This window comes from Leucoraja erinacea, chromosome 8 (genome assembly GCF_028641065.1).
Source record: "Leucoraja erinacea ecotype New England chromosome 8, Leri_hhj_1, whole genome shotgun sequence".
In the NCBI taxonomy this organism is placed as follows: domain Eukaryota; kingdom Metazoa; phylum Chordata; class Chondrichthyes; order Rajiformes; family Rajidae; genus Leucoraja; species Leucoraja erinaceus.
This window is the reverse complement of record NC_073384.1, coordinates 43,476,011-43,501,178: the sequence shown is the minus strand read 5'-3', so window position 1 is coordinate 43,501,178 and position 25,168 is coordinate 43,476,011. Positions and strand designations below refer to the sequence as shown.

Here is a 25,168-nt window from a genome sequence, read left to right as displayed (position 1 = left end):
ATAATTTCAAACACAGGGCATGAAAGATAAACACAGCAAAGTGCAGTGGCAAATAATTAGGGATTACTATAGATTTTTATTGCTGATTTAAAAGCTGGATTTTTTTTTCAGATTCTACTTTTACCATTAAAACCAGGGAGAAAATGAAGGCAGGAGACGTCTGTTGTTGAACAATTGTTTAGGGTGTCACAGTGGTGCAAGCGGAGTTGTTGCCTTACAGTGCCAGAGACTCGGGTTCGATACTGACTATGGGTGCTATCCGTATGGAGTTTGTACGTTCTCCCTGTGGCGGCGTGAGTTTTACCCGGGTGCACCGGTTTCCTCCTACATTCCAAAGACGTATGGGTTTGTAAGTTAATTGGCTTCTGTAAATTGACCATAGTGTGTAGGATAGTACAAGTGTATGGAATGATTGCTGGTCAGTGTGGATTTGGTGGGTACCGTTCTATGTTATAACCATATAACCATTACAGCACGGAAACAGGCCATCTCGACCCTTCTAGTCCGTGCCGAACACGTACTCTCCCCTAGTCCCATATACCTGCGCTCAGACCATAACCCTCCATTCCTTTCCCGTCCATATAACTATCCAATTTATTTTTAAATGATAAAAACGAACCTGCCTCCACCACCTTCACTGGAAGCTCATTCCACACAGCCACCACTCTGAGTAAAGAAGTTCCCCCTCATGTTACCCCTAAACTTCTGTCCCTTAATTCTCAAGTCATGTCCCCTTGTTTGAATCTTCCCTACTCTCAGTGGGAAAACTTATCCACGTCAACTCTGTCTATCCCTCTCATCATTTTAAAGACCTCTATCAAGTCCCCCCTTAACCTTCTGCGTTCCAAAGAATAAAGCCCTAACTTGTTCAACCTTTCTCTGTAACTTAGTTGCTGAAACCCAGGCAACATTCTAGTAAATCTCCTCTGTACTCTCTCTATTTTGTTGACATCCTTCCTATAATTAGGCGACCAAAATTGTACACCATACTCCAGAATTGGCCTCACCAATGCCTTGTACAATTTTAACATTACATCCCAACTTCTATACTCAATGCTCTGATTTATAAAGGCCAGCACACCAAAAGCTTTCTTTACCACCCTATCTACATGAGATTCCACTTTCAGGGAACTGTGCACAGTCATTCCCAGATCCCTCTGTTCACCTGCATTCTTCAATTCCCTACCATTTACCACGTACGTCCTATTTTGATTTGTCCTGCCAAGATGTAGCACCTCACACTTATCAGCATTAAACTCCATCTGCCATCTTTCAGCCCACTCTTCCAACTGGCATAAATCTCTCTGTAGACTTTGAAAATCTACTTCATTATCCACAACCTCACCTATCTTAGTATCATCTGCATACTTACTAATCCAATTTACCACACCATCATCCAGATCATTGACGTACATGACAAACAACAGTGGACCCAACACAGATCCCTGTGGCACCCCACTAGTCACTGGCCTCCAACCTGACAAACAACCATCCACCATTACTCTCTGGCATCTCCCATTCAGCCACTGTTGAATCCATCTTGCTACTCCACCATTAATACCCAACAATTGAACCTTCTTAACCAACCTTCCGTGAGGAACCTTGTCAAAGGCCTTACTGAAGTCCATATATACAACATCCACTGCTTTACCCTCATCAATTTCCCGAGTAACCTCTTCAAAAAATTCAAGAAGATTAGTCAAACATGACCTTACAGGCACAAATCCATGTTGACTGTTCCTAATCAGACCCTGTTTATCCAGATGCTTATATATATTATCTCTAAGTATCCTTTCCATTAATTTGCCCACCACTGACGTCAAACTAACTGGTCTATAATTGCTAGGTTTACTCTTAGACCCCTTTTTAAACAATGGAACAACATGCGCAGTACGCCAATCCTCCGGCACTATTCCCGTTTCTAATGACATTTGAAATAAGTCTGTCATAGCCCCTGCTATTTCTACACTAACTTCCCTCAATGTCCTAGGGAATATCCTATCCGGACCTGGAGACTTATCCACTTTTATAATTCTAAAAAGTGTCAGTACTTCCTCTTCTTTGAATCTCATAGTTTCCATAGCTACTCTACTTGTTTCCCTTACCTCACATAATTCAATATCCTTCTCCTTGGTGAATACCGAAGAAAATAAATTGTTCAATATCTCTCCCATCTCTTTTGGCTCTGCAGATAGCTGTCCACTATGATTCACTAATGGACCAATTTTATCCCTCGTTATCCTTTTGCTATTAATATAGCTGTAGAAACCCTTTGGATTTACTTTCACCTTATTTGCCAAAGCAACCTCATATCTTTTAGCTTTTCTAATTTCTTTCTTAAGATTCTTTTTACATTCTTTATACTCCTCAAGCACCTCATTTACTCCATGCTGCCTATAATTATTGTAGATCTCTCTCTTTTTCCGAACCGTGTCCAATTTCCCTTGAAAACCATGGCTCTTTCCAATTTTTACTATTTCCTTTCAACCGAACAGGGACATAAAGGTTCTGTACTCTTAAAATTTCACCTTTAAATGTCCTCCATTTCTTTTCCACATCTTTCCCATAAAACAAACTGTCCCAATTTACTCCTTTTAAAACCTTTCGCATCTCCTCAAAGTTAGCCTTTCTCCAATCAAAAATCTCAACCCTAGGTCCAGTTCTGACCCTCTCCATAATTATAATCCTGGTAGAACGGGCACTTCAGTTCACTATGTTTGTGCTGAACATGATGCCAAGTTAAATTGAACTCATCTGCCTGTACATGATCCATATTCAACTATTCTTTGTACTTCGTTGTGCCCATATTACACACCACTATCAAATCTGCTTCCACCACCACCCCTGGCAATGCGTTCCGGAGGTATCCACTCTCTAGTACTGGTCATATCCACCCTGGGGAAAAAGGTTCTGACTGTTTATTCTATCTATGCCTCCCTTCATTTTACATTTGTTTCAAATGTAAACATGACAGTGAACCTTAACCAAGGTCACTCTCGTTAGTGAACTCAGGGTTCACAGGGAAAACTAAGCAGTCATTCTTCAGGCTCAGCAACAGACTGCGGAGACTCTGGCACAGCAGGTAGGACTTTGGTCTCACTTCCCCAAAGATCAAGGTTTGATCCTGACCTCGAGTGCTGTCTGTGTGGTGTTTGCACGTCTCCCTGTGACTATGTGGGTGTCCTCCGGGTGCTCCAGTTTCCCCCCACACCCTAAAGACATGTAAGTCTATTGAATGTAGAATCACCTCCAATGTGTAGCAAATGGATGAAGAAGTGGGATAACATAGTGGACAGGTGATTGATAATCAGTATGGACCTGGTGGGCCGAAGGACCGGTTTCCATGCTGTATCTCTAAACAAAACTGAGTAAAACAAGCGAACGACCCTTTAAATCACGCTGCTGTACGGCAAAGAGTGGTTCTTCAGTGAATGACCAACTATTGGTGTGGTTTGGAACAAAGTGACCTAATTTCTCCCTGTAACTGTACAAATGAACATTGCACAAATAAATGACATCCCTGCGTGCCCAGCCTGTGCAGAAAATAAGTCATTAGTCCCTATACCTTACAGGATAGGAATTGGCCAGAAGTTATCCAGAGTGGTGTGATTTATGGAGAGAAACAGCCTTATTGTGATTTACTGCAAAAACACATTTTCCACTAAGTATGAATGAAAATGTTAGTGCTTCAGAAATGATATTTCTCTGAAGATGGTCCTGATCCAAAGCACAGATGCTCAGTTGGCACAAACAAGGATCGTCACAGAGTGGAAGCTGTAGGCACCATGAACCTGTCTTCATTAACACAATGGCGGTGGAGAGAGTCAACTGCTTCAAATTCCTGGAAGTTGTAGCTCAGGGACCATCCAATTTAATTTGGAGATAAAGCATGGAAATAGACCTTAGGCCCACCAAGTCCACGTCAACCATCTATCACCCGTTCACACTAGTTCTTTGTTATCCCTCTCAGTAATCAACCTGACGTTCACAAACAAATAGATGTAGTTTTTCATGCCACTTGATCTTTAGGCTGTGCACGCCATATGCAAGAAGAAGAAGACAAACTCCCTACACACTAGGGACAATTTGCAGAGGGCAACTAACCTACAAACCCACATCTTTGGGATGTGGGAAGAAACCAGAACGCATGAAGGAAACCCACGAGGTCACAGGGAGAAGATGCAAATGCCACACAGACAGCTCCCAAGATCAGGATCGAACCCGGGTCTCCAGAGCTGTGAGGTAGCACCTTTATCAGCTGCACCACAGTGCTTCCAATTGCTTGCATGATCTTCCAAGCACAATACTTCATAGGAAATGTATCCAGTTATGCATTTCTACCAGAGGGGGACAGTGTACAAATCACCTTCCTTTTATTGTCATTCGATAGGCGCACATGCCTAGGGTTCACTGTGACCTGTCACTGTATCTCTCAAATTAATTTTATTTGAGTCGATGAACCAATCATTTCCCTGTGTACACAACTTTCCCATAGCTTGAACCAGTCTCTGAATTATTCAACAGATAACTTTGCATCAATTTATATTAATTTCCTCTTATTTGTGTGTTATTACACTAATGGCCTCGTAAAGTTTAGTTTAGAGATACAGCATGGTAACAGGCCTTTTTGCCCATCCTGTCCACGCCAACCAACAATCACCCGTACACTAGTTCTATCCCACACAAGGGGCAACTTACAGAAGCCAATTGACCTACAAACCTGCATTTTCTTGTGTCTCCACATTACTGATCTATTTCAATATTTATTACAATTCAATTATATATTCTTGAAGGGGCAGATAGCATTTTATTGGGATGCATCACAGCATAGTTTGGGAACAGCTCCATCCAAGACTGCAAGAAATAGCAGAGAATTGTGTTCGGAGCCCAGACCATCACGTTCTTTTAAGATGAGGAGAAATTTCTTTAGCCAGAGGGTGGTGAATCTGTGGAGGCCAAGTCAGTGGATATTTTTAAGGCAGCAATAGATAGATTCTTGATTAGTACAGGTGTCAGGCAGGATATTGGAGTTAGGAGGGAGAGATAGATTGAATGGCGGAGTAGACTTGATGGGCTGAATGGCCTATGTCTACTATTCCTTATGACGTTATGATACAAAACCAACCTCCCTTCTGTTGACTCCATTTACATTTCACGCTGCCTTGCAAGGCCACCAGCATAATCAAGGACGTCTTACCCCGGTCATTCCCTCTTCTCCCCTCTTCCATCATGTGTGAAAACGCACATCTCCAGATTCAGCAAGTTTCTTCTCAGCTGTTATCAGGCAACTGAACCATTCTATCAACAACTAGAGAGCAATCCTGAGCTACTATCTACCTCATCGGAGACCCTCGGACTCTCTTTAATCGGACCTTACAGGACTTTATCTTGTTCCGTTTATCATGTATCTGTACTGTGTGGATGGCTCGATTGTAATAATGTATTGTCTTTCTGCTAAACTTCTTATTTCAAAGCTGGCAAAAAATTATAATTTCTTTATCTTTCTCATCAGAATAATTAAACTACTTCTTAACATATAACATATAACATATAACATATAACAATTACAGCACGGAAACAGGCCATCTCGGCCCTACAAGTCCATGCCGAACAAATTTTTTTTCCCCTTAGTCCCACCTGCCTGCACTCGTACCATAACCCTCCATTCCCTTCTCATCCATATGCCTATCCAATTTATTTTTAAATGATACCAATGAACCTGCCTCCACCACTTCCACTGGGAGCTCATTCCACACCGCCACCACTCTCTGCGTAAAGAAGTTCCCCCTCATATTACCCCTAAACTTCTGTCCCTTAATTCTGAAGATGAATAGCCATGATCATATTGAATGGCAGTGCTGGCTCGAAGGGCCGATGGCCTATTCCTGTTTTCTATGTTTCTATTCTTAGTAAATGAAAATACTACAAGGTCACTTTCACAATCTGGACTCCCTAGCCAAGCCTCTAGAAAATGTGTGAAATTTACATAATCTCAGATAATTTAAACCTCAAATAATTTCTGTGAAATAATTCACTTGATATTGGAAACTTAAATTTTGCATGTGGAAAAAGCAGTGAGTTCTGTGACTAAAAGTTAATATACTTACAATGTTAAGGATTCATTGTTCATTCCTTGAAATGCATTTTCTGGGATTGATAGAAGACGCAGGTTGTCACATATTTCCCTGCAATGGAGGTAGAGGGATACCAATTAACAATCTTATTAATCTGCAAATGTCAACAATAATATTTCTGGTTGTGTCTCTTAACAGTCACTTAAAAGATTGCAACATCGGAATCACCTGTTAGTATGAATATTTTCTACGGCAAATAGTGTTCCCTGTCTCAATCTAGTTGGAGCAGATTTTCACAAATTTTATATTGGCAGGAACTGTTGTGCTTGGCCCAATTTTACAAGCAAATATGAACATCTAGCACAAAATGTGCGTTTTGCGATTTTTCTTGGGAGATTATTTATATTTCTGAAAGTATATGACACAGTTGAAAGGCGTGTTTTGTTCAGTTTGCCAATTAAAATTTCAATGTACTTTCAAATATTCTCTCAAAAATAGATGCTTGAGAACAATCCTACACCTTACCTCCTAAGGTGAACCATTGACCGCTCCCACCCCTCCAAAACCATATATACTGTATACACACACACGGATACACCTATCCATATCCTCCAGGGATGCTGCCTGATATGCTGAGTTACTCTAGCACTTTGTGTCATTTTACCCCCTCACTATTGATCCTGCTGACAAAGCAAATACAAACCCTTCCTGAACAACTCAGCTAATTCTTTCTCAACCTACTGTGCTTCACTAATATTATCTAACCTTAGCAACTCACATCTGTACCTTCTTTAATGCTGTCCCATTCTCTGTGCTAAATAATATCTTATGTACTTACAGCACAATTTCCCCAGTTTTGTACTTTGTGCCTCAGCCAATAAATTAAGGTATCTCATATAGTTTCTAAAGCACATTATCTATTTCTCCTGCTAACACTTTACCTTGTTTGCCTTACTCAAACAAATTACCTCTTGTTTCCCTTTGAAAATGTGTTTACTTCCATTAACAATGGAATAATAGATGCTAACGCATTCCCTCAAATTCTACCTTTCTGTTCAAGTATGTTGGCTGTGCATGTTTACTTTTGTTAATAAAAGTCTTATTTTAATATTTACATGTTGATGTGAACTAACTGATGATTGATTTTGACTCTATGACACAGAACCTTTTCCCCAGGAAAATATCAAATACTGGAGGACATAGCTTTAAGGTGCGAGAAGCTTTAAAGGAGATGTGCGAGGCCAGTTTTTTTATTCACAGAAGATGGTGAGTGCCTAGAACGTGCTGCTGGATAAAATTTGAGGCAGGTACGAAAATGGCATTTATGAGACTTTTGGATAGGCACATGGATATGCAAGGAATGGCGAGATATGGATTATGTGCCAGTAGATAAGAGGTGGTCCTGGCATCATGTTCGGCACAGACGTTGTGGGCCAAACAGCCTGTTCCTGTACTGTACCATTCAACAAATCACTTCCTCATTTAGTAATGGCAATTCTGGTTTAATATCCTTCCCCAGCAGTTTCACAACCATTTTGTACCTTTTTGTCATTGGTTAACAAAATTACCAAGATATTTGAATTAAAATTATATATCAGTTTCCAATAGCTGATAGTTAATATACTTGCTACTTAATATATAGATTTACCACTATCACGCAGGTACTGTCATAACATTTAAGGCTGGTAATATCATAACATTTACGAGACATTTGGACAGATCTTCTTCTTATTGAGTCCACATAGAAATTAGGTGCAGGAGTAGGCCATTCGGCCCTTCGAGCCTGCACCGCCATTCAATATGATCATGGCTGATCAACCAACTCAGTATCCCATACCTGCCTTCTCTCCATACCCTCTGATCCCCTTAGCCACAAGGGCCACATCTAACTCCCTCTTAAATATAGCCAATGAATTGGCCTCAACTACCCTCTGTGGCAGAGAGTTCCAGAGATTCACCACTCTCTGTGTGAAAAAAGTTGTTCTCATCTCGGTTTTAAAGGATTTCCCCCTTATCCTTAAGCTGTGACCCCTTGTCCTGGACTTCCCCAACATCAGGAACAATCTTCCTGCATCTAGCCTGTCCAACCCCTTAAGAATTTTGTAAGTTTCTATAAGATCCCCTCTCCTAAATTCTAGAGAGTATAAACCAAGTCTATCCGGTCTTTCTTCATAAGACAGTCCTGACATCTCAGGAATCAGTCTGGTGAACCTTCTCTACACTCCCTCTATGGCAATAATGTCCTTCCTCAGATTTGGAGACCAAAACTGTATGCAATACTCCAGGTGTGGTCTCACCAAGACCCTGTACAACTGCAGTAGAACATTCCTGCTCCTATACTCAAATCCTTTTGCTATGAAAGCTAACATACCATTCGCTTTCTTCACTGCCTGCTGCACCTGCATGCCTACTTTCATTGACTGGTGTACCATGACACCCAGGTCTCGCTGCATCTCCCCTTTTCCTAATCGGCCACCATTTAGATAATAGTCTGCTTTCCTGTTTTTGCCACCAAAATGGATAACCTCACATTTATCCACATTATACTGCATCTGCCAAACATTTGCCCACTCACCCAGCCTATCCAAGTCACCTTGCAGTCTCCTATCATCCTCCTCACAGCTAACACTGCCCCCCAGCTTAGTGTCATCCGCAAACTTGGAGATATTGCCTTCAATCCCCTCATCCAGATCATTAATATATATTGTAAATAGCTGGGGTCCCAGCACTGAGCCTTGCGGTACCCCACTAGTCACTGCCCGCCATTGTGAAAATGACCCGTTTACTCCTACTCTTTGCTTCCTGTTTGCTAGCCAGTTCTCTATCCACATCAATACTGAACCCCCAATGCCGTGTGCTTTAAGTTTGTATACTAATCTCTTATGTGGGACCTTGTCGAAAGCCTTCTGGAAGTCTAGATACACCACATCCACTGGTTCTCCCCTATCCACGCTGCAAGTTACATCCTCGAAAAATTCTATAAGATTCGTCAGACATGATTTACCTTTCGTAAATCCATGCTGACTTTGTCCAATGATTTCGCCACTTTCCAAATGTGCTGCTATCCCATCTTTAATAACTGACTCTAGCAGTTTCCCCACTACCGATGTTAGACTAACTGGTGTGTAATTCCCCGTTTTCTCACATACAAGATTAGAAGTGTTTAGCCAGAGCTGAACACACTTCTCGGCATCTGCACAATGGTGTCTGTATCACGCTTCTTGTGCGTGGTGGTGGAAGCAGGACCACGATGTGAACGCTCTTTCCTTGCTCCCATTTGGACAGATACATGGATAGGATAGGTTTAGAAGGTTGCGGGCAGGTAGGACTAGCATGGATGGGGAATGTTGGACCGAAGGGCCTGTTTCCAAACTGCATGACTCGCTGCTCCAGACTTTATCATTAACCAGCCTGAGTGATTCCTCATATCGATGTTTCTCCTGGGGCACAGCCATGTGGATATACTTTGATCCCTCTGACATTCAATAAAGTTGATGCAATTACTTGATAATTTCTTTATCCTACCTGTATCTCATTTCCATGCTCAATTGTTATTAACATTTCTCCTCCTTTTAACAAAAAACAGGATCACAGGAACAGGCCATTCGGCCCATTATGCCTGTGACAAATATGATGCCCAGTTAAAGTAATCACCTCTACCTGCACTTGATCCATATCCCTCCATTCCCCGCATATCCATGTGCCTATCCAAATGCCTCTTAATTGCTCCTATCGTATCTGTCTCCACCATCACTCCTGGCAACATATTCGCTGCAAAAAAGTTGCCCCGCACATCTCCTTTAAACATTGTCACTCTAACCTTAAAGCTATGCCCTCCAGTTCTTTGACATTTCGACCCAGGGGAAAGGCTCTGACTTTCTACACTAGCTATGCCTCTCATCTTTTTTTAAATTTCTATTTATAGTCAAAATGTTATATCCTATATCAGATACTCTCACAGACTTGTACCATTACCTCCATCTATTGCCAATACCAAGCCAGCATGGTGGCGCAGCCGGTAGGGCTGTAGCCTTACAACACCAGAGACCCTAGTTCGATCCTGACCTCAGGTGTTGTCTGAATAGAGTTTGCACATTCTCCCTGTGGGTTTCCTCTAGGTGATCTGGCATTTATGAGACTTTTGGATAGGCACATGGATATGCACCTTCTGTGTGGGTGAGTGAGATAGTGAGATATGGATTATGTGCCAGTAGATAAGAGTTGGTCCTGGCATCCTATTCGGCACCGACGTTGTGGGCCAAACAGCCTGTTCCTGTACTGTACCGTTCAACAAATCACTCCCTAAGCATTTTGTAATGGCAATTCTGGTTTAATATCCTTCCCCCAGCAGTTTCACAACCATTTTGTACCTTTTTTGTCATTGGTTTCCTCTAGGTGATCTGGTTTCCTCCCACATTCCAAAGATGTGCGGGTTTGTAGGTTAGTTAGCCTCTGTGAATTGCCCTTAGTACATAGGGAGTGGGTGATACAGTTGATAACAGAACTAGTGTGAACAGGTGATCAATGGTTGATGTGGACACAATGGGCTGAAGGGCTTGTTTTCATGCTGTATCACTAAACCAAGAAAGTCTCAAGGGAATGATTTAATACATGAGATTCACGAAGGCAGGAACAAGTGTGTGGAGGCTCAAAAAGAGTTGTTTGGCCAAAGATCCTGTTCATCTCATTTATTAAAAAGTGATTCTTCACGTTGAATTATTTACCAAAATAATTCAGTTTGGTTATTTTGGTTAGAAGAAAGGAGGTCTCCATTAGCTGGTGTCCATGCATCAGTGAAGAGAGTTTCTCAACACTATAGTTCATCAAGAAGTGTGCAGCAACCTTATGGGCCTGTCCCACTTAGGCGATTTTTCAGCGGACCGCCGGTGACTGTCAAGTTTCCTGCAGTCGCCTGAAAAACCGGGAACTGGAACGGCGACTGTTGGAGTGGAAAACACACACACACATCGCTTCCTTCACCAGCCCGTGTGAATTTTTTAGACAGTGCTCCCTCCTCTTGCCCTGTCTAAAAAATTCACACAGTGCAAAGCCAAGGTGATACAGACATACACCGCGATGAACAGGAAGGTTGGCGCTGTAAAAAGATGGTAAGCACAGTCTATTTAAAAGAGATGGGGGGACGAGGGGGGGAGAAGGAGTGGAGACAACTATTAAGAAGCCAGAGATACACGGCTGTGAAGCTCGGCGGACATTTAACATTACCGGTCGGTTTTCCTTGGTTCTTAAAACTACTGCTTACCTTTTACTTCCCAATGAACCAATGAAATTCACTGGTCAGCACTGGCTACAACTTACGAGAACCTCCGAGATCCTTCGACCTCCTGGCAACCCTCTAGGATCTCCCGGCGACCCCCCTACAGCACGAGAATTCTCACTACTCTCCATGGCGGCTTCATTCTAGTCACCGCTAATTTTTCAACAATTTTTTGACTGGTTCCCAGACTGCGGGAACTCCTCACGACCATGAAGGCGACTCCCTGGCAACCGTCCGCGAACATGTGGCGACCATGTGGTGACTGCATAGTCTCCTGCAGTCACCTAAAAAGTCACCTAAGTGGGACAGGCCCATTAAGCCATAAGTAATAGAACATTCAGTAGCGAATGTTACAGTACTGCTTGAGACTGTTCAACCTGTTCCGAAAAAATCTTGAGCTTCAATTTAGTAAAGGTTATCTTGTCTACATTCAACATGCTGGGACATTGGAGTGACAGAACATTAAGGCAAAACTTCATTAACTTTGTTCTTTACCGAACATGCTGAGCATGTTAAGGTCATACCATCTGCCTTTCAAGATGATGCAACATTCTATCAAATTCCTCTTGATTTTACATTAGTTTAGTTTAGTGAGACAGCATGGAAACAGGTCCTTCGGCCCAACGAGTCCATACCGATCATCTATCACCCATGCTCTAGTTCTTTGTTATCCCAGTTTTACATCTTACATACTAGTGGCAATTTACAGAAGCCATTTAACCTATAAACCTGCATATTTTGGGAATGCGGGTGGAAACAGGAGCAGTCGGAGATAGCCCATGCAGTCACAGGGAGAATGTACAAACTTCGTACAAACAGCACCGTAGTCAGGATCAAACCCAGATCTCTGGCACTGTAGGGTAGCAGCTCTACTGTTGCGCCAGTGTGTTGCCCTACTTTGCTCAAATACATTATTATTGATGCTGCAGGATGAGGCTGCAGCTTAGGGCAGCACTGTGGTGCAACAGTAGAGTTGCTGTCTTACAGCACCAGGTTCGATCCTGACTATGGGTATTGTATGTATGGAGTTTGTACTTTCGCTGTGAAAATGTGGGTTTTCCCCGCATGCTCTAGTTTCCTCCTACACTCCAAAGACATACAGGTTTGTAGGTGAATGTGGTTTTGGTAAAAAGAAAATGTAAATTGTCCCTTGTATAAGTAGGATAGTGCCAGTGTGCGGGGTTCAAGGTTGGCGTGCACTCGGTGAGCCAAAGGGCCTGTTTCCGCGCTGTATCTCTAAAGAAAATTAAACTAAAAAAACCTTAGCAAAATTTGGGCCTCAATGCCAATGTTGCAGATAGAATTCTGTGGGGAAGGTTTACGAGTGCAGGTAAAGGGGTAATATTAAGATCAGGCTCTTAAAGTTTTTAAATCCACATCTGGTGCAATATTCTTTTTTTTATTGCATGTGGACATCCTTCATGGAAATATATGCTACTAAGTTCTTGACTGCAATGTCCATTCTAATTCTTCAGTCAAGTGTCTTTGGAAAGCAAAGTTATGCAAAATGAACGGTCATCGAAACACTAGTTAAACTATTATGTAAAATATATCCCATCTATCAAGGCATCTGAAATGTTACTTCAAGGTCTTTTGAATGCTGAAGCTGATCCTTGGATCTTTCCAGAGTGTAGCAGTTTGATTCAGAAGAATAGTTTGCGTGGTCCAGTGAATATTTAACTCCACATGCAAATTGTAGCTAACTCTGAAATTGGTATGCTTTTTTGTTTAAGATTAATTAGGAATGGCAATCAATGTTTCTCTTCTAACAATAATCATTCTCTCATGAGCCCCACCCTGGGTTTCTCCACAAATACCTCCCTTCCTTTCATTGCCTTGACCCTGCACAGAGTTGTCTCAAACTGAGGTCTTAACTCACTTTACCCGTCGGATATATAACCATATAACCATATAATAATTACCGCACGGAAACAGGCCATCAATATCTGGAGATCCTTTCATTATCGTCCTTGGGTAACTTTAGCTTTTGGCAATGGTGTAAAGATACCAATTTCTAATCTTTTATCCATTGAAGAGACACATTTGTTGATTCTCCTTTCTTTTCACTTTAGATTTATTTCAGATGGCCAATTCCCTATTAAGCAAATTTCATACTGAATGTGAGGAAAGATAATTTGCAGCCTACTTCTCATGTCAGCACAAGACCTGTGGGGTAAATGAACTAATGGAAGAGTTTTTACCGATTGCAACTAAATTATTTTCTCACACCTTTTTCAATACTATAATCGTAATCTTAATACAGCCTGGATATTAACAGACAATTTTCTCTGACTACAAAATAAGCTTAAGTAAACGAATCTGCTTAATTTCATCAGCCTTGCATCCTCAACACAAAAGTCCCCTTTACGTATTGACAATTTCACTCAAAGCAGCCATAAGAAGTGCTAATGGATTGCAAGAACATCATGACATTTCAAGGAACACTTCTCATTTGAGGCAATAGGTATATTGTTTGAACATGGCAAATGGATTGCAACATACTCAACTGCATAGTCTTTGGTTGTGAATTACTTGAGAAGACAAGAAAGAAAGTTTAAACATATACTGTTTACCAAGCTGAAATTTCTTACCTGGATAATAAATGCAAACACCTTTTCCCTACCCACTACCCCAACAGATGTATTTAAATAATACTGATAAGTTGGACACTTACAGAATAAAACTGGATGCAATAGAGTGGATGTGCGTCAGATCAGGAAAGAGTCCTACTCCAGTATTGCAAATGCTCCTAGTTTAAAAAAATAGTTATATATTTATGATCAAGTCCTTCAGAGGGAGCAGGAAAAGACACTAACAAATGCACAAAATGGTTTAATTTTGATTTACGTGGAAATTTAAGTTTTACAAACATACAAATCTCAAATAATATCGAGTAGATACATTCAGTGGGAAATACTTCCCAAATCTGGGCAATACCAGATATTGTTTATCAGGGGCGATATTCACAATCTTTTTATTTGATATTTTTCACAATCTGGATTCTGAGGAAATTAGCACCATTCAGCTGTTCTTATAAATAGAGTTATCGACAAAATAAATTTTGATAAGCAAAATACCTTCGAGCCTGGAATCGAAAATATCTACCCCATTATGTTCACAGCAAAACAATACCAGGCATGGATCCTAATTTTCTGTGAAATTTCTTACTAATGTTGCTGAGGAAATACTAATAGAGCACAGTTTACACAGCTTTTTTGAGCACTCTATGATTGTAATCTGAAAGTTGTTTAAATGGAGTAGTGATTCAGATACTTAAAGAAGTTGGATTAAGTGAGATTCTACAAGACTTCAGTTAGATACATTGAAAAAAATGATTCTTGTGTGTCAATAAATTGTTGAAAGGTTGCATCTTTTACATGGTTGAATATCACAAGCCACTTCTCAGTACTTTTACTGAACAAACTTTGACACAGTCACATATAAGGACAGCTGGCCAAATATTTGGTCAAAAAGACAGAATTTAGTACGATCTTCAAGAAAGAATTAGTGAGACAGAGAGAGACAGAGATAGAGGATATAGGGAGGGAATTCCAGAGTTTGGGATCAAGCAACTGTTGGCAAAACTGTCCTTCATGGAGGATTAAAATCAGTAATACAGAAAAGGCCAGAACAGGAAGATAGCAGGAAAATTAACAAAATGTTGACTGTATTACCATAGAACGTTACTAAGACAGGGACAAGGTCATGAAGATATCCGAAAAAAGAGTAAGAATTTTAAGACAGAATTAAAAATCTTAATCATCATCAAGCAGAGGATTGGTTAATTGCATAATGCACGTTAGAATACAGGAAGCAGAGTGCATCACATAAGAGAAAGTGGCTAGAACTTGCTTAATTTATTGCAAAGACCATCTTGGATATGAAAAGCTTTAGTGGAATAACTGGTGCAAGAATAACGCAGAACAGTTTTCATTTGTGGTTAAATACTGAAAGAAAACCTACAGGTTTAATGAAAGATGCCAAATGGTCAATTCTTTAAAAGACAGTGCAGCTGCATTGGACCAAATGACTTAGTTCCCTGATGTACTGATGTAAAATTATAACTTTTTGAATATTAAAAGGTAAAAAGCAAAAGGGAAAAAAAAAATCAGGCATTTATTTCTGTCAATAAGAAATCAAGGCAAAGACAGAATGCAGGAACATCACGAAGGATGAAGGTGATGGAAGATAAGCGGAGATATTAGCCAGTGGGTGATAACAAAGTCTAGGTTTTAAATACCTAGAATTGTTTGGGAAACAGCTGTGCTACAGTTTTGATGTCTTGAGGAAACGTTGCTGGATCATATCCTAAACAAAGGTTTATTAGATTGTATCCTTTTCTACTAAAAACAGTACTAATATAACCATGTTTATTAATATTATTAACTACACACTATTATTAACATGTTGCATGTGTGTTCTACAGCAAATGCCCTCTACCTCACTGCAAAGCATCCTGGGATAAATTCCTACTCTAAATGCAGGAAATAAACACTAAATATGGTATATAAACACAATACCCTCATTCTTACTTTTCTTTTATGGAAGCCCAAGCACCACAAAGGAGTCAGTACTTAACTCCTTACAACCTAACCAATATAATTGCAAAGGTGAGTGATATTGGCACACAAACTGAAAGGAGTTTTTAACAATTTGAACTGAATAACTACAGAACAAAAGGACTCAAGTATTACTAATAAAAAGTAACTTCAGCATTGATTTTTGGAAACAATTCTTTCAAAAGAATGATCCTCCAGGTTAATATCAGAGGAAGAATTATGTAATAGGTGGATATGCATTGTGTGATCCACAGAGATCTGACTTTGGTGGGATCTTATAAATAATAATTTCCCTGTGAGTTCTAAACATATTTCTAATTTTCAGATGGAGGGTGACCCTATGACCATCTGCTGAATGTCATGGGGACTGTTTCTGCGGAAAGATGAAACCGATCAGATTACTTAATTTGTCTGCATTTACTCTTATGATCTTTAGCAACTAACAAATAAATTATAAATATGGAATAAAAGGCAAGCAATGGCCATCTGTAATACAGCAGGAACATTAAACAGAATAGCACTCTATTAAAAAGTTATTCACCGACGCTATTGCAAATTAAGGTTCTCTCACAAGTATCTTAGCTGTGGTAGATTGCTGAAAGCTTCTTGGTCAATTTTCACCAGGTGCTTTGTATTCTGAATTGAACTAGAAAGAGAAAAACATTCATAAATTTAAATTAATGGGCCAATAAATAATAGAATCTTTATTTAATTGCAGCTGTAAAAATGTAATTAAGAGTCATAGTCACAGTCATACAACATGGAAATAGGCCCTTCAGCCCAACTTGTCCATGCCAGCCAAGATGCCCCATGTACCAAGAGTGGGTATAATCACTGATTTTTAATCTTCCTTAATTGTGAAACCGAGTCAATTATAGAATTCCAACAAGCTGTTGCAATGAATCAATTCAAATTAAGAATCATACTGGAACAGAATTAGTACACTATTCAAAGCCTTAAAGAACTAAGTAACAGAGCACTCTCTCAGACATTTAAGTGTAATTCCCTCATCACAATGGCGACATAAAGCAAAGGTGATTTTCTTCTTGATCTTGTCAAACTTCAAAGCTCTCAGGGTATTTGTTCATGTCAGGCTTTATATGCGTGCTAGAAATCTTCTGTTTATTCCAAAATATGTTGCAATGCTTCAAGCAAAAATATCCCATTTATGTATCAATGGAAGGATTAAGAGTTTTGTTGATCGACTGCAAGTATACCCTTGGGAGATCACCAAAATAGACCTGAAGATGTCAGGGACCCAGCTGAGCTAGATTTCAATAATTTCTGAAGTTTATTCCTTTGTAAACTGCAATTATACCAAATGCATTTTATTAGGTAAATAACACCAAAAAGAGCAGGGCAAACCAGGGCAGGATTCAGGTGCATAGTTCCATAGCTTGACAGGATGGTTCCGACAACATTTTGTACACTTGCCTTCATCTGTCAGTATATTGACTACAGGAAATGGGACATCATGTTACAGCTGTACAAGATGTTGATAAGGCCACATTTGAAGTAATGTGTACAGTTTTGGTCACCCTGCTATAGGAAGGATATAATTAAACTGGAAAGGGCACAACAAAGATTTATGAGGATGTTACCACATCTGGCAAGTTTGAGCTGTAAGGAAAGGCTAAAGTACAGTAAGCCAGATTTTTTTTCACTGAACCTTAGGAGGCTGAGGTTAATAAAATCATGAGAACATTGATAAGGTGAATAGTCACAGCCTTTTCCCTATTGTAGGGAAGTCAACTAGTGGGCGTAGGTTTAAGGTGAGCGTGGAAAGCTTTCACAGAGACATGAGGGGCAATATTTACATACAGAGGTGGATGCATACATGGAATGAACTGCCAGAGGACGCGAGTAGAGGTAGGCATAATAATGCTATTCAAACGGCATTTGGACAGGTATGTGGGTAGGAAGAGCTTGGATGAATATGGGCCAGGTGCAGGCAAGCGGGACGAACTTGGTTAGGCAACCCAGTCGACATGGAGAGGGGCTGAAAGGCTTGTTTCTCTGCTGTATATATCTGTTACTCCATCATGGCTGAACTAATTATGGCCAGAAGCCAGCCACCAATGAATGGCAGAGGGGGGCGTGTTCCTGGAATGTGCTGCTGGGGGTAGTGGTTGAGGCAGATATGATATTGGCATTTAAGAGACTTTTGGATAGGCACGTGGATATTCAGGGAATGGAGGAATATGGATGATGTTCAGGCAGATAAGAGTTGGTCTTGGCATCATATTCAGCACAGTCATTGTGAGCTGAAGTGCCTGTTGTTGAGCTGTACTATTGTATGTTCTATGTCTGTTTCATGCATTAGCCATCCCATTGCAATTTTCAGTTGAGTACAAGGGCTTGAAACTGATATGATGCTGATATTCTGGTATTGATAAAGTGGCATCTGTTATTCAGTCAGAGGCTGGGTTCAAGGTATTTATGGCCACAGTGGGTAGCTGGCATCAAAGCTTCACATTTGGATCGCTGGCTAATGGGAGTAAAGAATGGTAAAACTGGAACACCGCTGTGATATTTATGTTGGGGTGGGAGGTTGAACAGTAGATTGGGAATTGGGTGGGGGGTAGCGGAAGAGTGTTTAGTCCTGTGCAGGGTTGGGATCTGAAGTATAAAGGAAAATTACTGAATTACTGCAGTAACCAACTGCTTCCTGTTTCGTTGCTGAGTTCAGAGCACCAGATTGTCCCAGAACTGCAAGGGTCTCTCACTCCTGAAGGAGCCCAGTCAAATTTCTACAGCACCAAAAAATGAGAAGTGGCGTGAAACAACCAGGTTTACATCTCCGAAGATAGACACAAAGTGCTGGAGGCAGCATTTCAGCGGATCAGGCAGCATCTTTGGAGAAAATGGATGGGCGACGTTTTGGATCGGGACCCTTCTTTAGACTTTATCTTCGGTATATGCCAGCATCTGCAGTTCCTTTTTACAGGTTTACATCTCCTTCAGACAGATCATCTGCAATCAACATGTTCATTCAGGCACCACCACCTCCATCTACATCCTTCATGCTTCCAATCTGCACCCTGTCACTGACACCCCCTCAGTTCTTTCCAACTCTCCCCTTTTCTGCAACCTAATATATGCCTTTTTTTCTAAGTTTTTCTTAGGGTCAAGGCAAACATACTTTTCCTGCAATGTTATTCGGTTTGCTCTCCTGAGTTTGTGTGTTTTAAAAGGATGTCAATACATTAAAACTTTGTTTCATATAACAGTTGCACTATACTTTGTGAGTTTACAGTTGGATATTTTCCAGCAAACAGAAACTGATTAGACAAATAAACCTTGACGAGATAGCCTGTGCATTTAATTGGAATCTGACATGTATGCCAAATATGCCATTTGCAGTGTGTTTGAGATGAGCCAATAATATATATTTTTTACATTGTTTATTGCAGGTCTCCCATGGCAATGTTCACGCTGAGTTGAGAAATATCTTGTTGCCTAATTATTGGATTATTTATCCTGTGTAGGTCCCACTGATTTATATTGAGTAGATGTCAAATTAAATATTTGCTCAATGGCATTTAGGCTATTTGATTTGACACAGGAACCTTAAGGCACTGGTGATTGTGGGTGTGGGGAAGAATGTGATAATGTGATGTTACAATATCAGTTGGATTGGATCGGTCAGCAAAATGGGAAAATGGGGTTGGTGGAGGACCTGGGTTGAATGCATGAATTATACTTTATTGTATTGGATCAATTTCCCTCGGGGGGATAAATAAAGTTCTATCGTCTCGTATCGTATTGACAATTGTATTTATGAGATAATGGAAGTGTGGTAATGGTTGTAGAACATGTTGGAGAACATGGCAAGTATAGGTTACTTGAAGGGATCCTACCCAATGGGTTGACTCTATATTTACACATGAGCAAATCACACATGGGGCCTTTAAATAATATGAATGGTATGGACCATGCATTTGAAGATTCAAAATCCCAAAATTGAGGTCTAGTCTTGCCCTGGAGGTTTTTTTATGCCATTGTATACAACCAGGTTTTCTGTGGAGGAGAACACAGGAGGGGTAATTTCAGACCCCAAAAAAATGTCTGCCAGCATGGCCATTATTTTCCAATTCATTTTATTTTTATGTGAAATTGAATAAAACGGCATAAAATGACAATTCTCTCTTAAAACAGTGATTTTAATTGATATATTTAATGGGTGTATCTCGTGGTGGTACATTCTCTGAGCTTTTAAAGCTTACTATTCATTTTAATTTTTAAATACATTTTGGAAATATACCACAAGAATAGAAGTTACCTTATTATAATAATTGTGTTTTTTGTCAGCAGAATGATAGAAGAAGATAAATCTTAAACCTGGTCAGACCAGGGAGCACCTGAACAGCAAGTTTGCACCATTAACTATTCATTTATAATACCAGCTATGAGCTGAAAGAGCTGAAAATCTATTTTGTGTAAATACTCTAATAATTTTAAAAAATGATTTGCATGGCCTTTTATTTCTTTTCAGTGACTGACCTTTAAATCGAAATTCTCACCATGGAGATAGTGAAGCATGTTACTGGAGTGTCTTAGCTGGAACCTGTGACTGAAACTTAAAATAAAGACGTGTTGAGAAAATGAACGCCTGAAACCAGAAAAATAAATAATCCTGCACATATAAAAATTAACCGATTTGCAGATGTCTATGGAAGAGTTAATTGGAATTGTTAATAGTGTTAATAGGGAATATGTTCTTGGGTGCGAGAATTTCACATGTATGAGCATTGTCTTTGCAGCATCCACCTTGCCCAAATGATGTTTAAACAGTTGGGCAAAGCACAAAATTCATCTCCAGCAAGATTTTCAATCATCGAATGTCTTTGAACATGAACCACTAATCGTGTAGGTATGGCCGTATGTCAGCTGCAACTCTGCCAGTTCCCTCTCTTCTCTGTAGCTGGACGTGTGCAAGGATCTATCCTACATTGAGAAACTAACTGACAATGATCAATGGACCTTTTCTAAGTTACAAGGTATAGCAGCATTAGCAACACTATGCTGATGAGGATAAACTACAGCTCACAAGGAGTAGAAACCAAGAACTGCTTACAAAAAAGGGACACAACGTGCTGGAGTAACTCAGTGTGTCAGGCAGCATGTTTAGAGAACATGGATAGACAATGTTTTGGGACCCTTTATCTATCCGTGCCCGACCCGCTGAGTTACTCCTTGTGTTCTTACAGTTTACAAGTGGTCATGCCCAAAGTTTGGAAATTGAACTGCTAAGTTTACAAAGCAAGCTCTGATGCTCAAAGTTAGACTCTCAGTGTAATTTTTTTTTGAATAAAATCATCCAAAGATTCATTTGAGAAATCAGCTGTGAGGTTGCAGTCAATGTTCATAGATTTGCTCGTCCAATCTGCATCCCTCTCTACTGTTGCTTAGCTTTCATTACTAAGCTCAGGGGGCAAATTTGTATCTCATTGAAATTATCAGCCCGCCTCCCCAGAAGGAGTTGTTCCCACCCATCCTAGCACACTCGAGTTAAATGTGATAGTTGATAGATTGGAGACTAAAACCATAATAAAATTAATAACAAAACACAACAAAATTTGTGTATAAAATCGTGAGAGGAATAGATCGGTTAGATGCATAGAGTCTCTTGCCCAGAGTAGGGGGAATCGTGGACCAGAGGGCATAGGTCTAAGGTGAAAGGGGCAACGATTTAATAGGAATCTGAGGGGTTACTTCTTCACAAAAAAGGTGGTGGGTGTCTAGAACAAGCTGCCAGAGGAAGTAGGTGAGGCAGAGATTATCCCAATGTTTAATAAACAGTTGGACAGGTATATAGATAGGACAGGGTTGCTGGGATATGGACCAAATGTGGGCAAGTGGGACTAGTGTAGCTGGGACATGTTGGCCAGCGTGGGCAAGTTGGGCTGAAGGGCCTGTTTCCATGCTGTATCACTCTATCACTCTACGACTCTATGACTCTAATTGCTTCACTTTACTTTTCAGTGTTTTAAACTCTCACATGCCCGAAGGAGTTAAAATTCAGCTCTTGATTTTCCACTCCTTTAATCACATTGGTTTCAAGGTTAAACTAGTTTGGCATTGGCAAAATTATAATATTTACAACACTACTTACAGTTCCATCAAGTCCTTAAGATCAACAAAAGCTTGAGTCTCAATTCTCTCCAAGGAATCACTCTGAGAAATATCACTGAAAGATTTTAAAAAAGTGAAATTAATTATTCCATTATCTGGTGAATTAAATAAATCTATACAATTATAAAATTATTGTCTCATTTTAATTCCAGTAGAGAGAAACGAATTCTAAGAATTGAGAATTTACCTGGATCTTTTTAGCTTAAGGAGGCACTGGTATCAACTATAGGGTCATACTGCACTCTCGTATTTCTCTTTGCATCTCCTATTTATGTCCAATCTATTACATCTGTTACATCCAATACTCAAAAAATATTTCCTTAAATGAATTTTAGGCAGATTGAAGCTGTTGTCTTTAGTAATCTTCACAAATTTTGCACCACAGCCTCTAGATACATCTCTGTCAGCAATATCTGACACAGTGGTGCAGCAGTAGAGTTGCTACCCAGCGGAAAGAGAGACCCATGTTTGATCCTAACCACGGGTGCTGTCTGTACGGAGTTTGTACATTCTCCCTGTGACTGCGTGGGTTTTCTCCGGGTGGTCAGGTTTCCTCTTACACTCCAAAGACGTACAGGTTTGTAGGATAATTGACTACTGTAAATTGTAAAATTGGCCTTGTGTAGGATACAACCAGTGTTTGGGGTGATTGCTGGTTGGTGTGGACCTGGTGGGCCAAAGGGCCTGTTTCCAAGCTGTATCTCTAAAGGCTAAAAGTCTATAGTCTAAATCTGAGATGCACAAGAGATGGCAGATGCAATACCAAATAGTTTGAGCTTGTGATGCTCGTGTTGAACTTTACTCCAAAGTTATCTCTAAGTCTGCCCATATCCATAATAACCAGAACAATGCCTAATTCTATCCCTGGCATGTCCTCTGCTGCTAAAACTCTTTTACCTTCCTTTGTTATCTCTGATCTTGGCTTTCTCATAATAACTGGCCTACCTTCCCACATTCTATCCTCTGTAAACTTGAAGCCACCCAAAATTCTGCTGCCAAATTCAAAATTTGTACCAAATGGCATTCACCCATAACCCGTGACTACAGAGCAGATTGGTATCTCATTAAGTAACAACCCAATTTTAAAATTCTCATCAGGAAAATGACATTATGATTAATTATTCAAATGCATCCACTTCATAACAAGTAGCAAGTTCCAAACATTGTGAGGTCATCACTTTTGAAAATCAGTTGCTTATTTCAATCTCAACAGCGGGAAGAGTTAATGTTTCAAGTCAAATGCCTTTCATTATACATGGTTCTCTTTCCACAGATGCTGATTGACCTATTGAGCATTTCAACATTCTCTACTTTTATTTTAGATTTTGAGTATCTGCAGTTTTTTTAATTTTCAAAAAAGGGTCCAGTCTGAAGAAGGTAGACAAAAATGCTGGAGAAACTCAGCAGGTGAGGCAGCATCTATGGAGCGAAGGAAATAGGCGACGTTTCGGGTCGAGACCCTTGTTCAGACTGGGGGATGGGGGGGGGGGGGGGGGGGGGGGGGGGGGGGGGGGGGGGGGCGGGTCTGAAGAAGGGTTCAGACTCGAAATGTCACCTATTCTTTTTCTCCAGAAATGTAGCCTGACCCGTTGAGTTATTCCAGCATTTTGTGTCTATCTTAAAGCATATAATCAAGTTTTGGAACTGCACCCTGCCTCAATACATAATTGATAATTTTGACAGTGGAGAATCTACTGTAGTTGTCACCAATTACAAGCAAATCATCATTGGAGCTTCAAAATCAACACAAACGTTGAATCATGGCCCTTTGGGTAATTCTGACATTCGTACTAGTGATTGCAGGTTTACTGTCATAATTGCTCAACAAAGTAGATGTTCGTTGATTTTAAGTACAACCACACAATCAATTCCAGGGAACCTTTTACTGGCTTTTCTGAGTAATACCCGTAATGTAATTCCCAAACAATACAAAAATGGAGGTAGGTGCAATTACAAGTTCATCATTAACTTTCTGCAAGGCTTACAGTTTATGTGCCGTGTTAGGAGAGGATGTCATTTCCATGTCCATTTTAGTAAGCAAATTATCATCATGCACTGTGAAAGAGCCACTTCTTGCTTTACTGCAGACTGAAGAAATGTTCCTAACTGAAACGTTACCCATTTCCCCCAGAGATGCTGCCTGACCCGCTGAGTTATCTGGCATTTTATGTCTAACTTTGGTATAAACCAGCATCTGCAGTTCCTTTTTTTTTAATCACATTTTGCTTTAGTACAGTTTTGATTTTGCTTAGCATTATAATTCTGAGCACTGCAATTATGCTAGCACAATATACACCTGATTTGACAGCCACTTCTTCATGGCCAGTGGGTTCAACTGTAGGCAAGGGATGGCACAAGAAGTAATCAGCATGATAAAACTGATAACCAGTAGCTGAGATCATATTTCTTGGGGCTCAAGTATTCACTGCTTATGGTGAATGGGCAGTTTGCTATTAGCATTGCAAGACAGACTATCAAGAGGAAAATGGGCAGTCATAAGATTAAAACTATTATCTAGGTACAGCTGAAAATGTTAAATGCCCCGTTACAGAGAGTGTTTTTTGTTCTAGCTGTAAATAATGTTCCTTGGTAGGCATTAGCAAAAGACTTGCCATGATAACAACCAACGAATTGCATTATTTTTCTCTGACAGAAAACCACCAAGTCCAACTGTGCTTGTGATTATATTAGTTGACCATGTTTAATAAGCAGTGGTACAGATAAGGGTCAAACACAGATTGATCAAATGGGCTGCATATCAATGAGGTTTTTTTTAAACATTTTTTTTGTGTATCTTCATTGCCCATCCCTTTTTGCCAAGTCTACATTCCATGCTAACACAATTGCCCAATTCCATGAGCTCTTGTGCCCAAGGCTTTTATGCGCCAAAAAGAGACACAAAATGCCAAAGTAAATCAGTGGGTCAGGCATCATCTCTGAAGACCATGGATAGGTGACATTTCAGGTCAGTACCCTTCTTCTCACCTCCGTTTAGATTTAAGACTTTAATTTTTAAACATTACTGTCAAATGAAGTCATACCATGGGTACTTCATGAAGTAGGCCCCTTTACAACAAGATTATCAATTTAACCATGTCTCATTGCACTAAATGAGAACTAAAATA

General features: G+C 40.2%; 1 protein-coding gene across 3 annotated transcripts in view; it reads right to left on the bottom strand.

The window, feature by feature from the left end:
• Nucleotides 1–25,168, bottom strand: part of LOC129699625 (lutropin-choriogonadotropic hormone receptor-like) — a 92,757-nt gene that overhangs the window by 21,929 nt on the left and 45,660 nt on the right. For 2 of the 3 annotated variants that reach the window (XM_055639588.1, XM_055639590.1), the window contains exons 3-6: nucleotides 22,024–22,098; nucleotides 16,480–16,554; nucleotides 14,024–14,098; nucleotides 6,108–6,185 (exon numbers count right to left, since the gene is read on the bottom strand). In XM_055639588.1, coding sequence (XP_055495563.1) covers nucleotides 6,108–6,185; nucleotides 14,024–14,098; nucleotides 16,480–16,554; nucleotides 22,024–22,098 — 303 coding nt within the window. The remainder of the gene's footprint in view (nucleotides 1–6,107; nucleotides 6,186–14,023; nucleotides 14,099–16,479; nucleotides 16,555–22,023; nucleotides 22,099–25,168) is intronic. The other variant, XM_055639589.1, reaches the window with a different exon arrangement.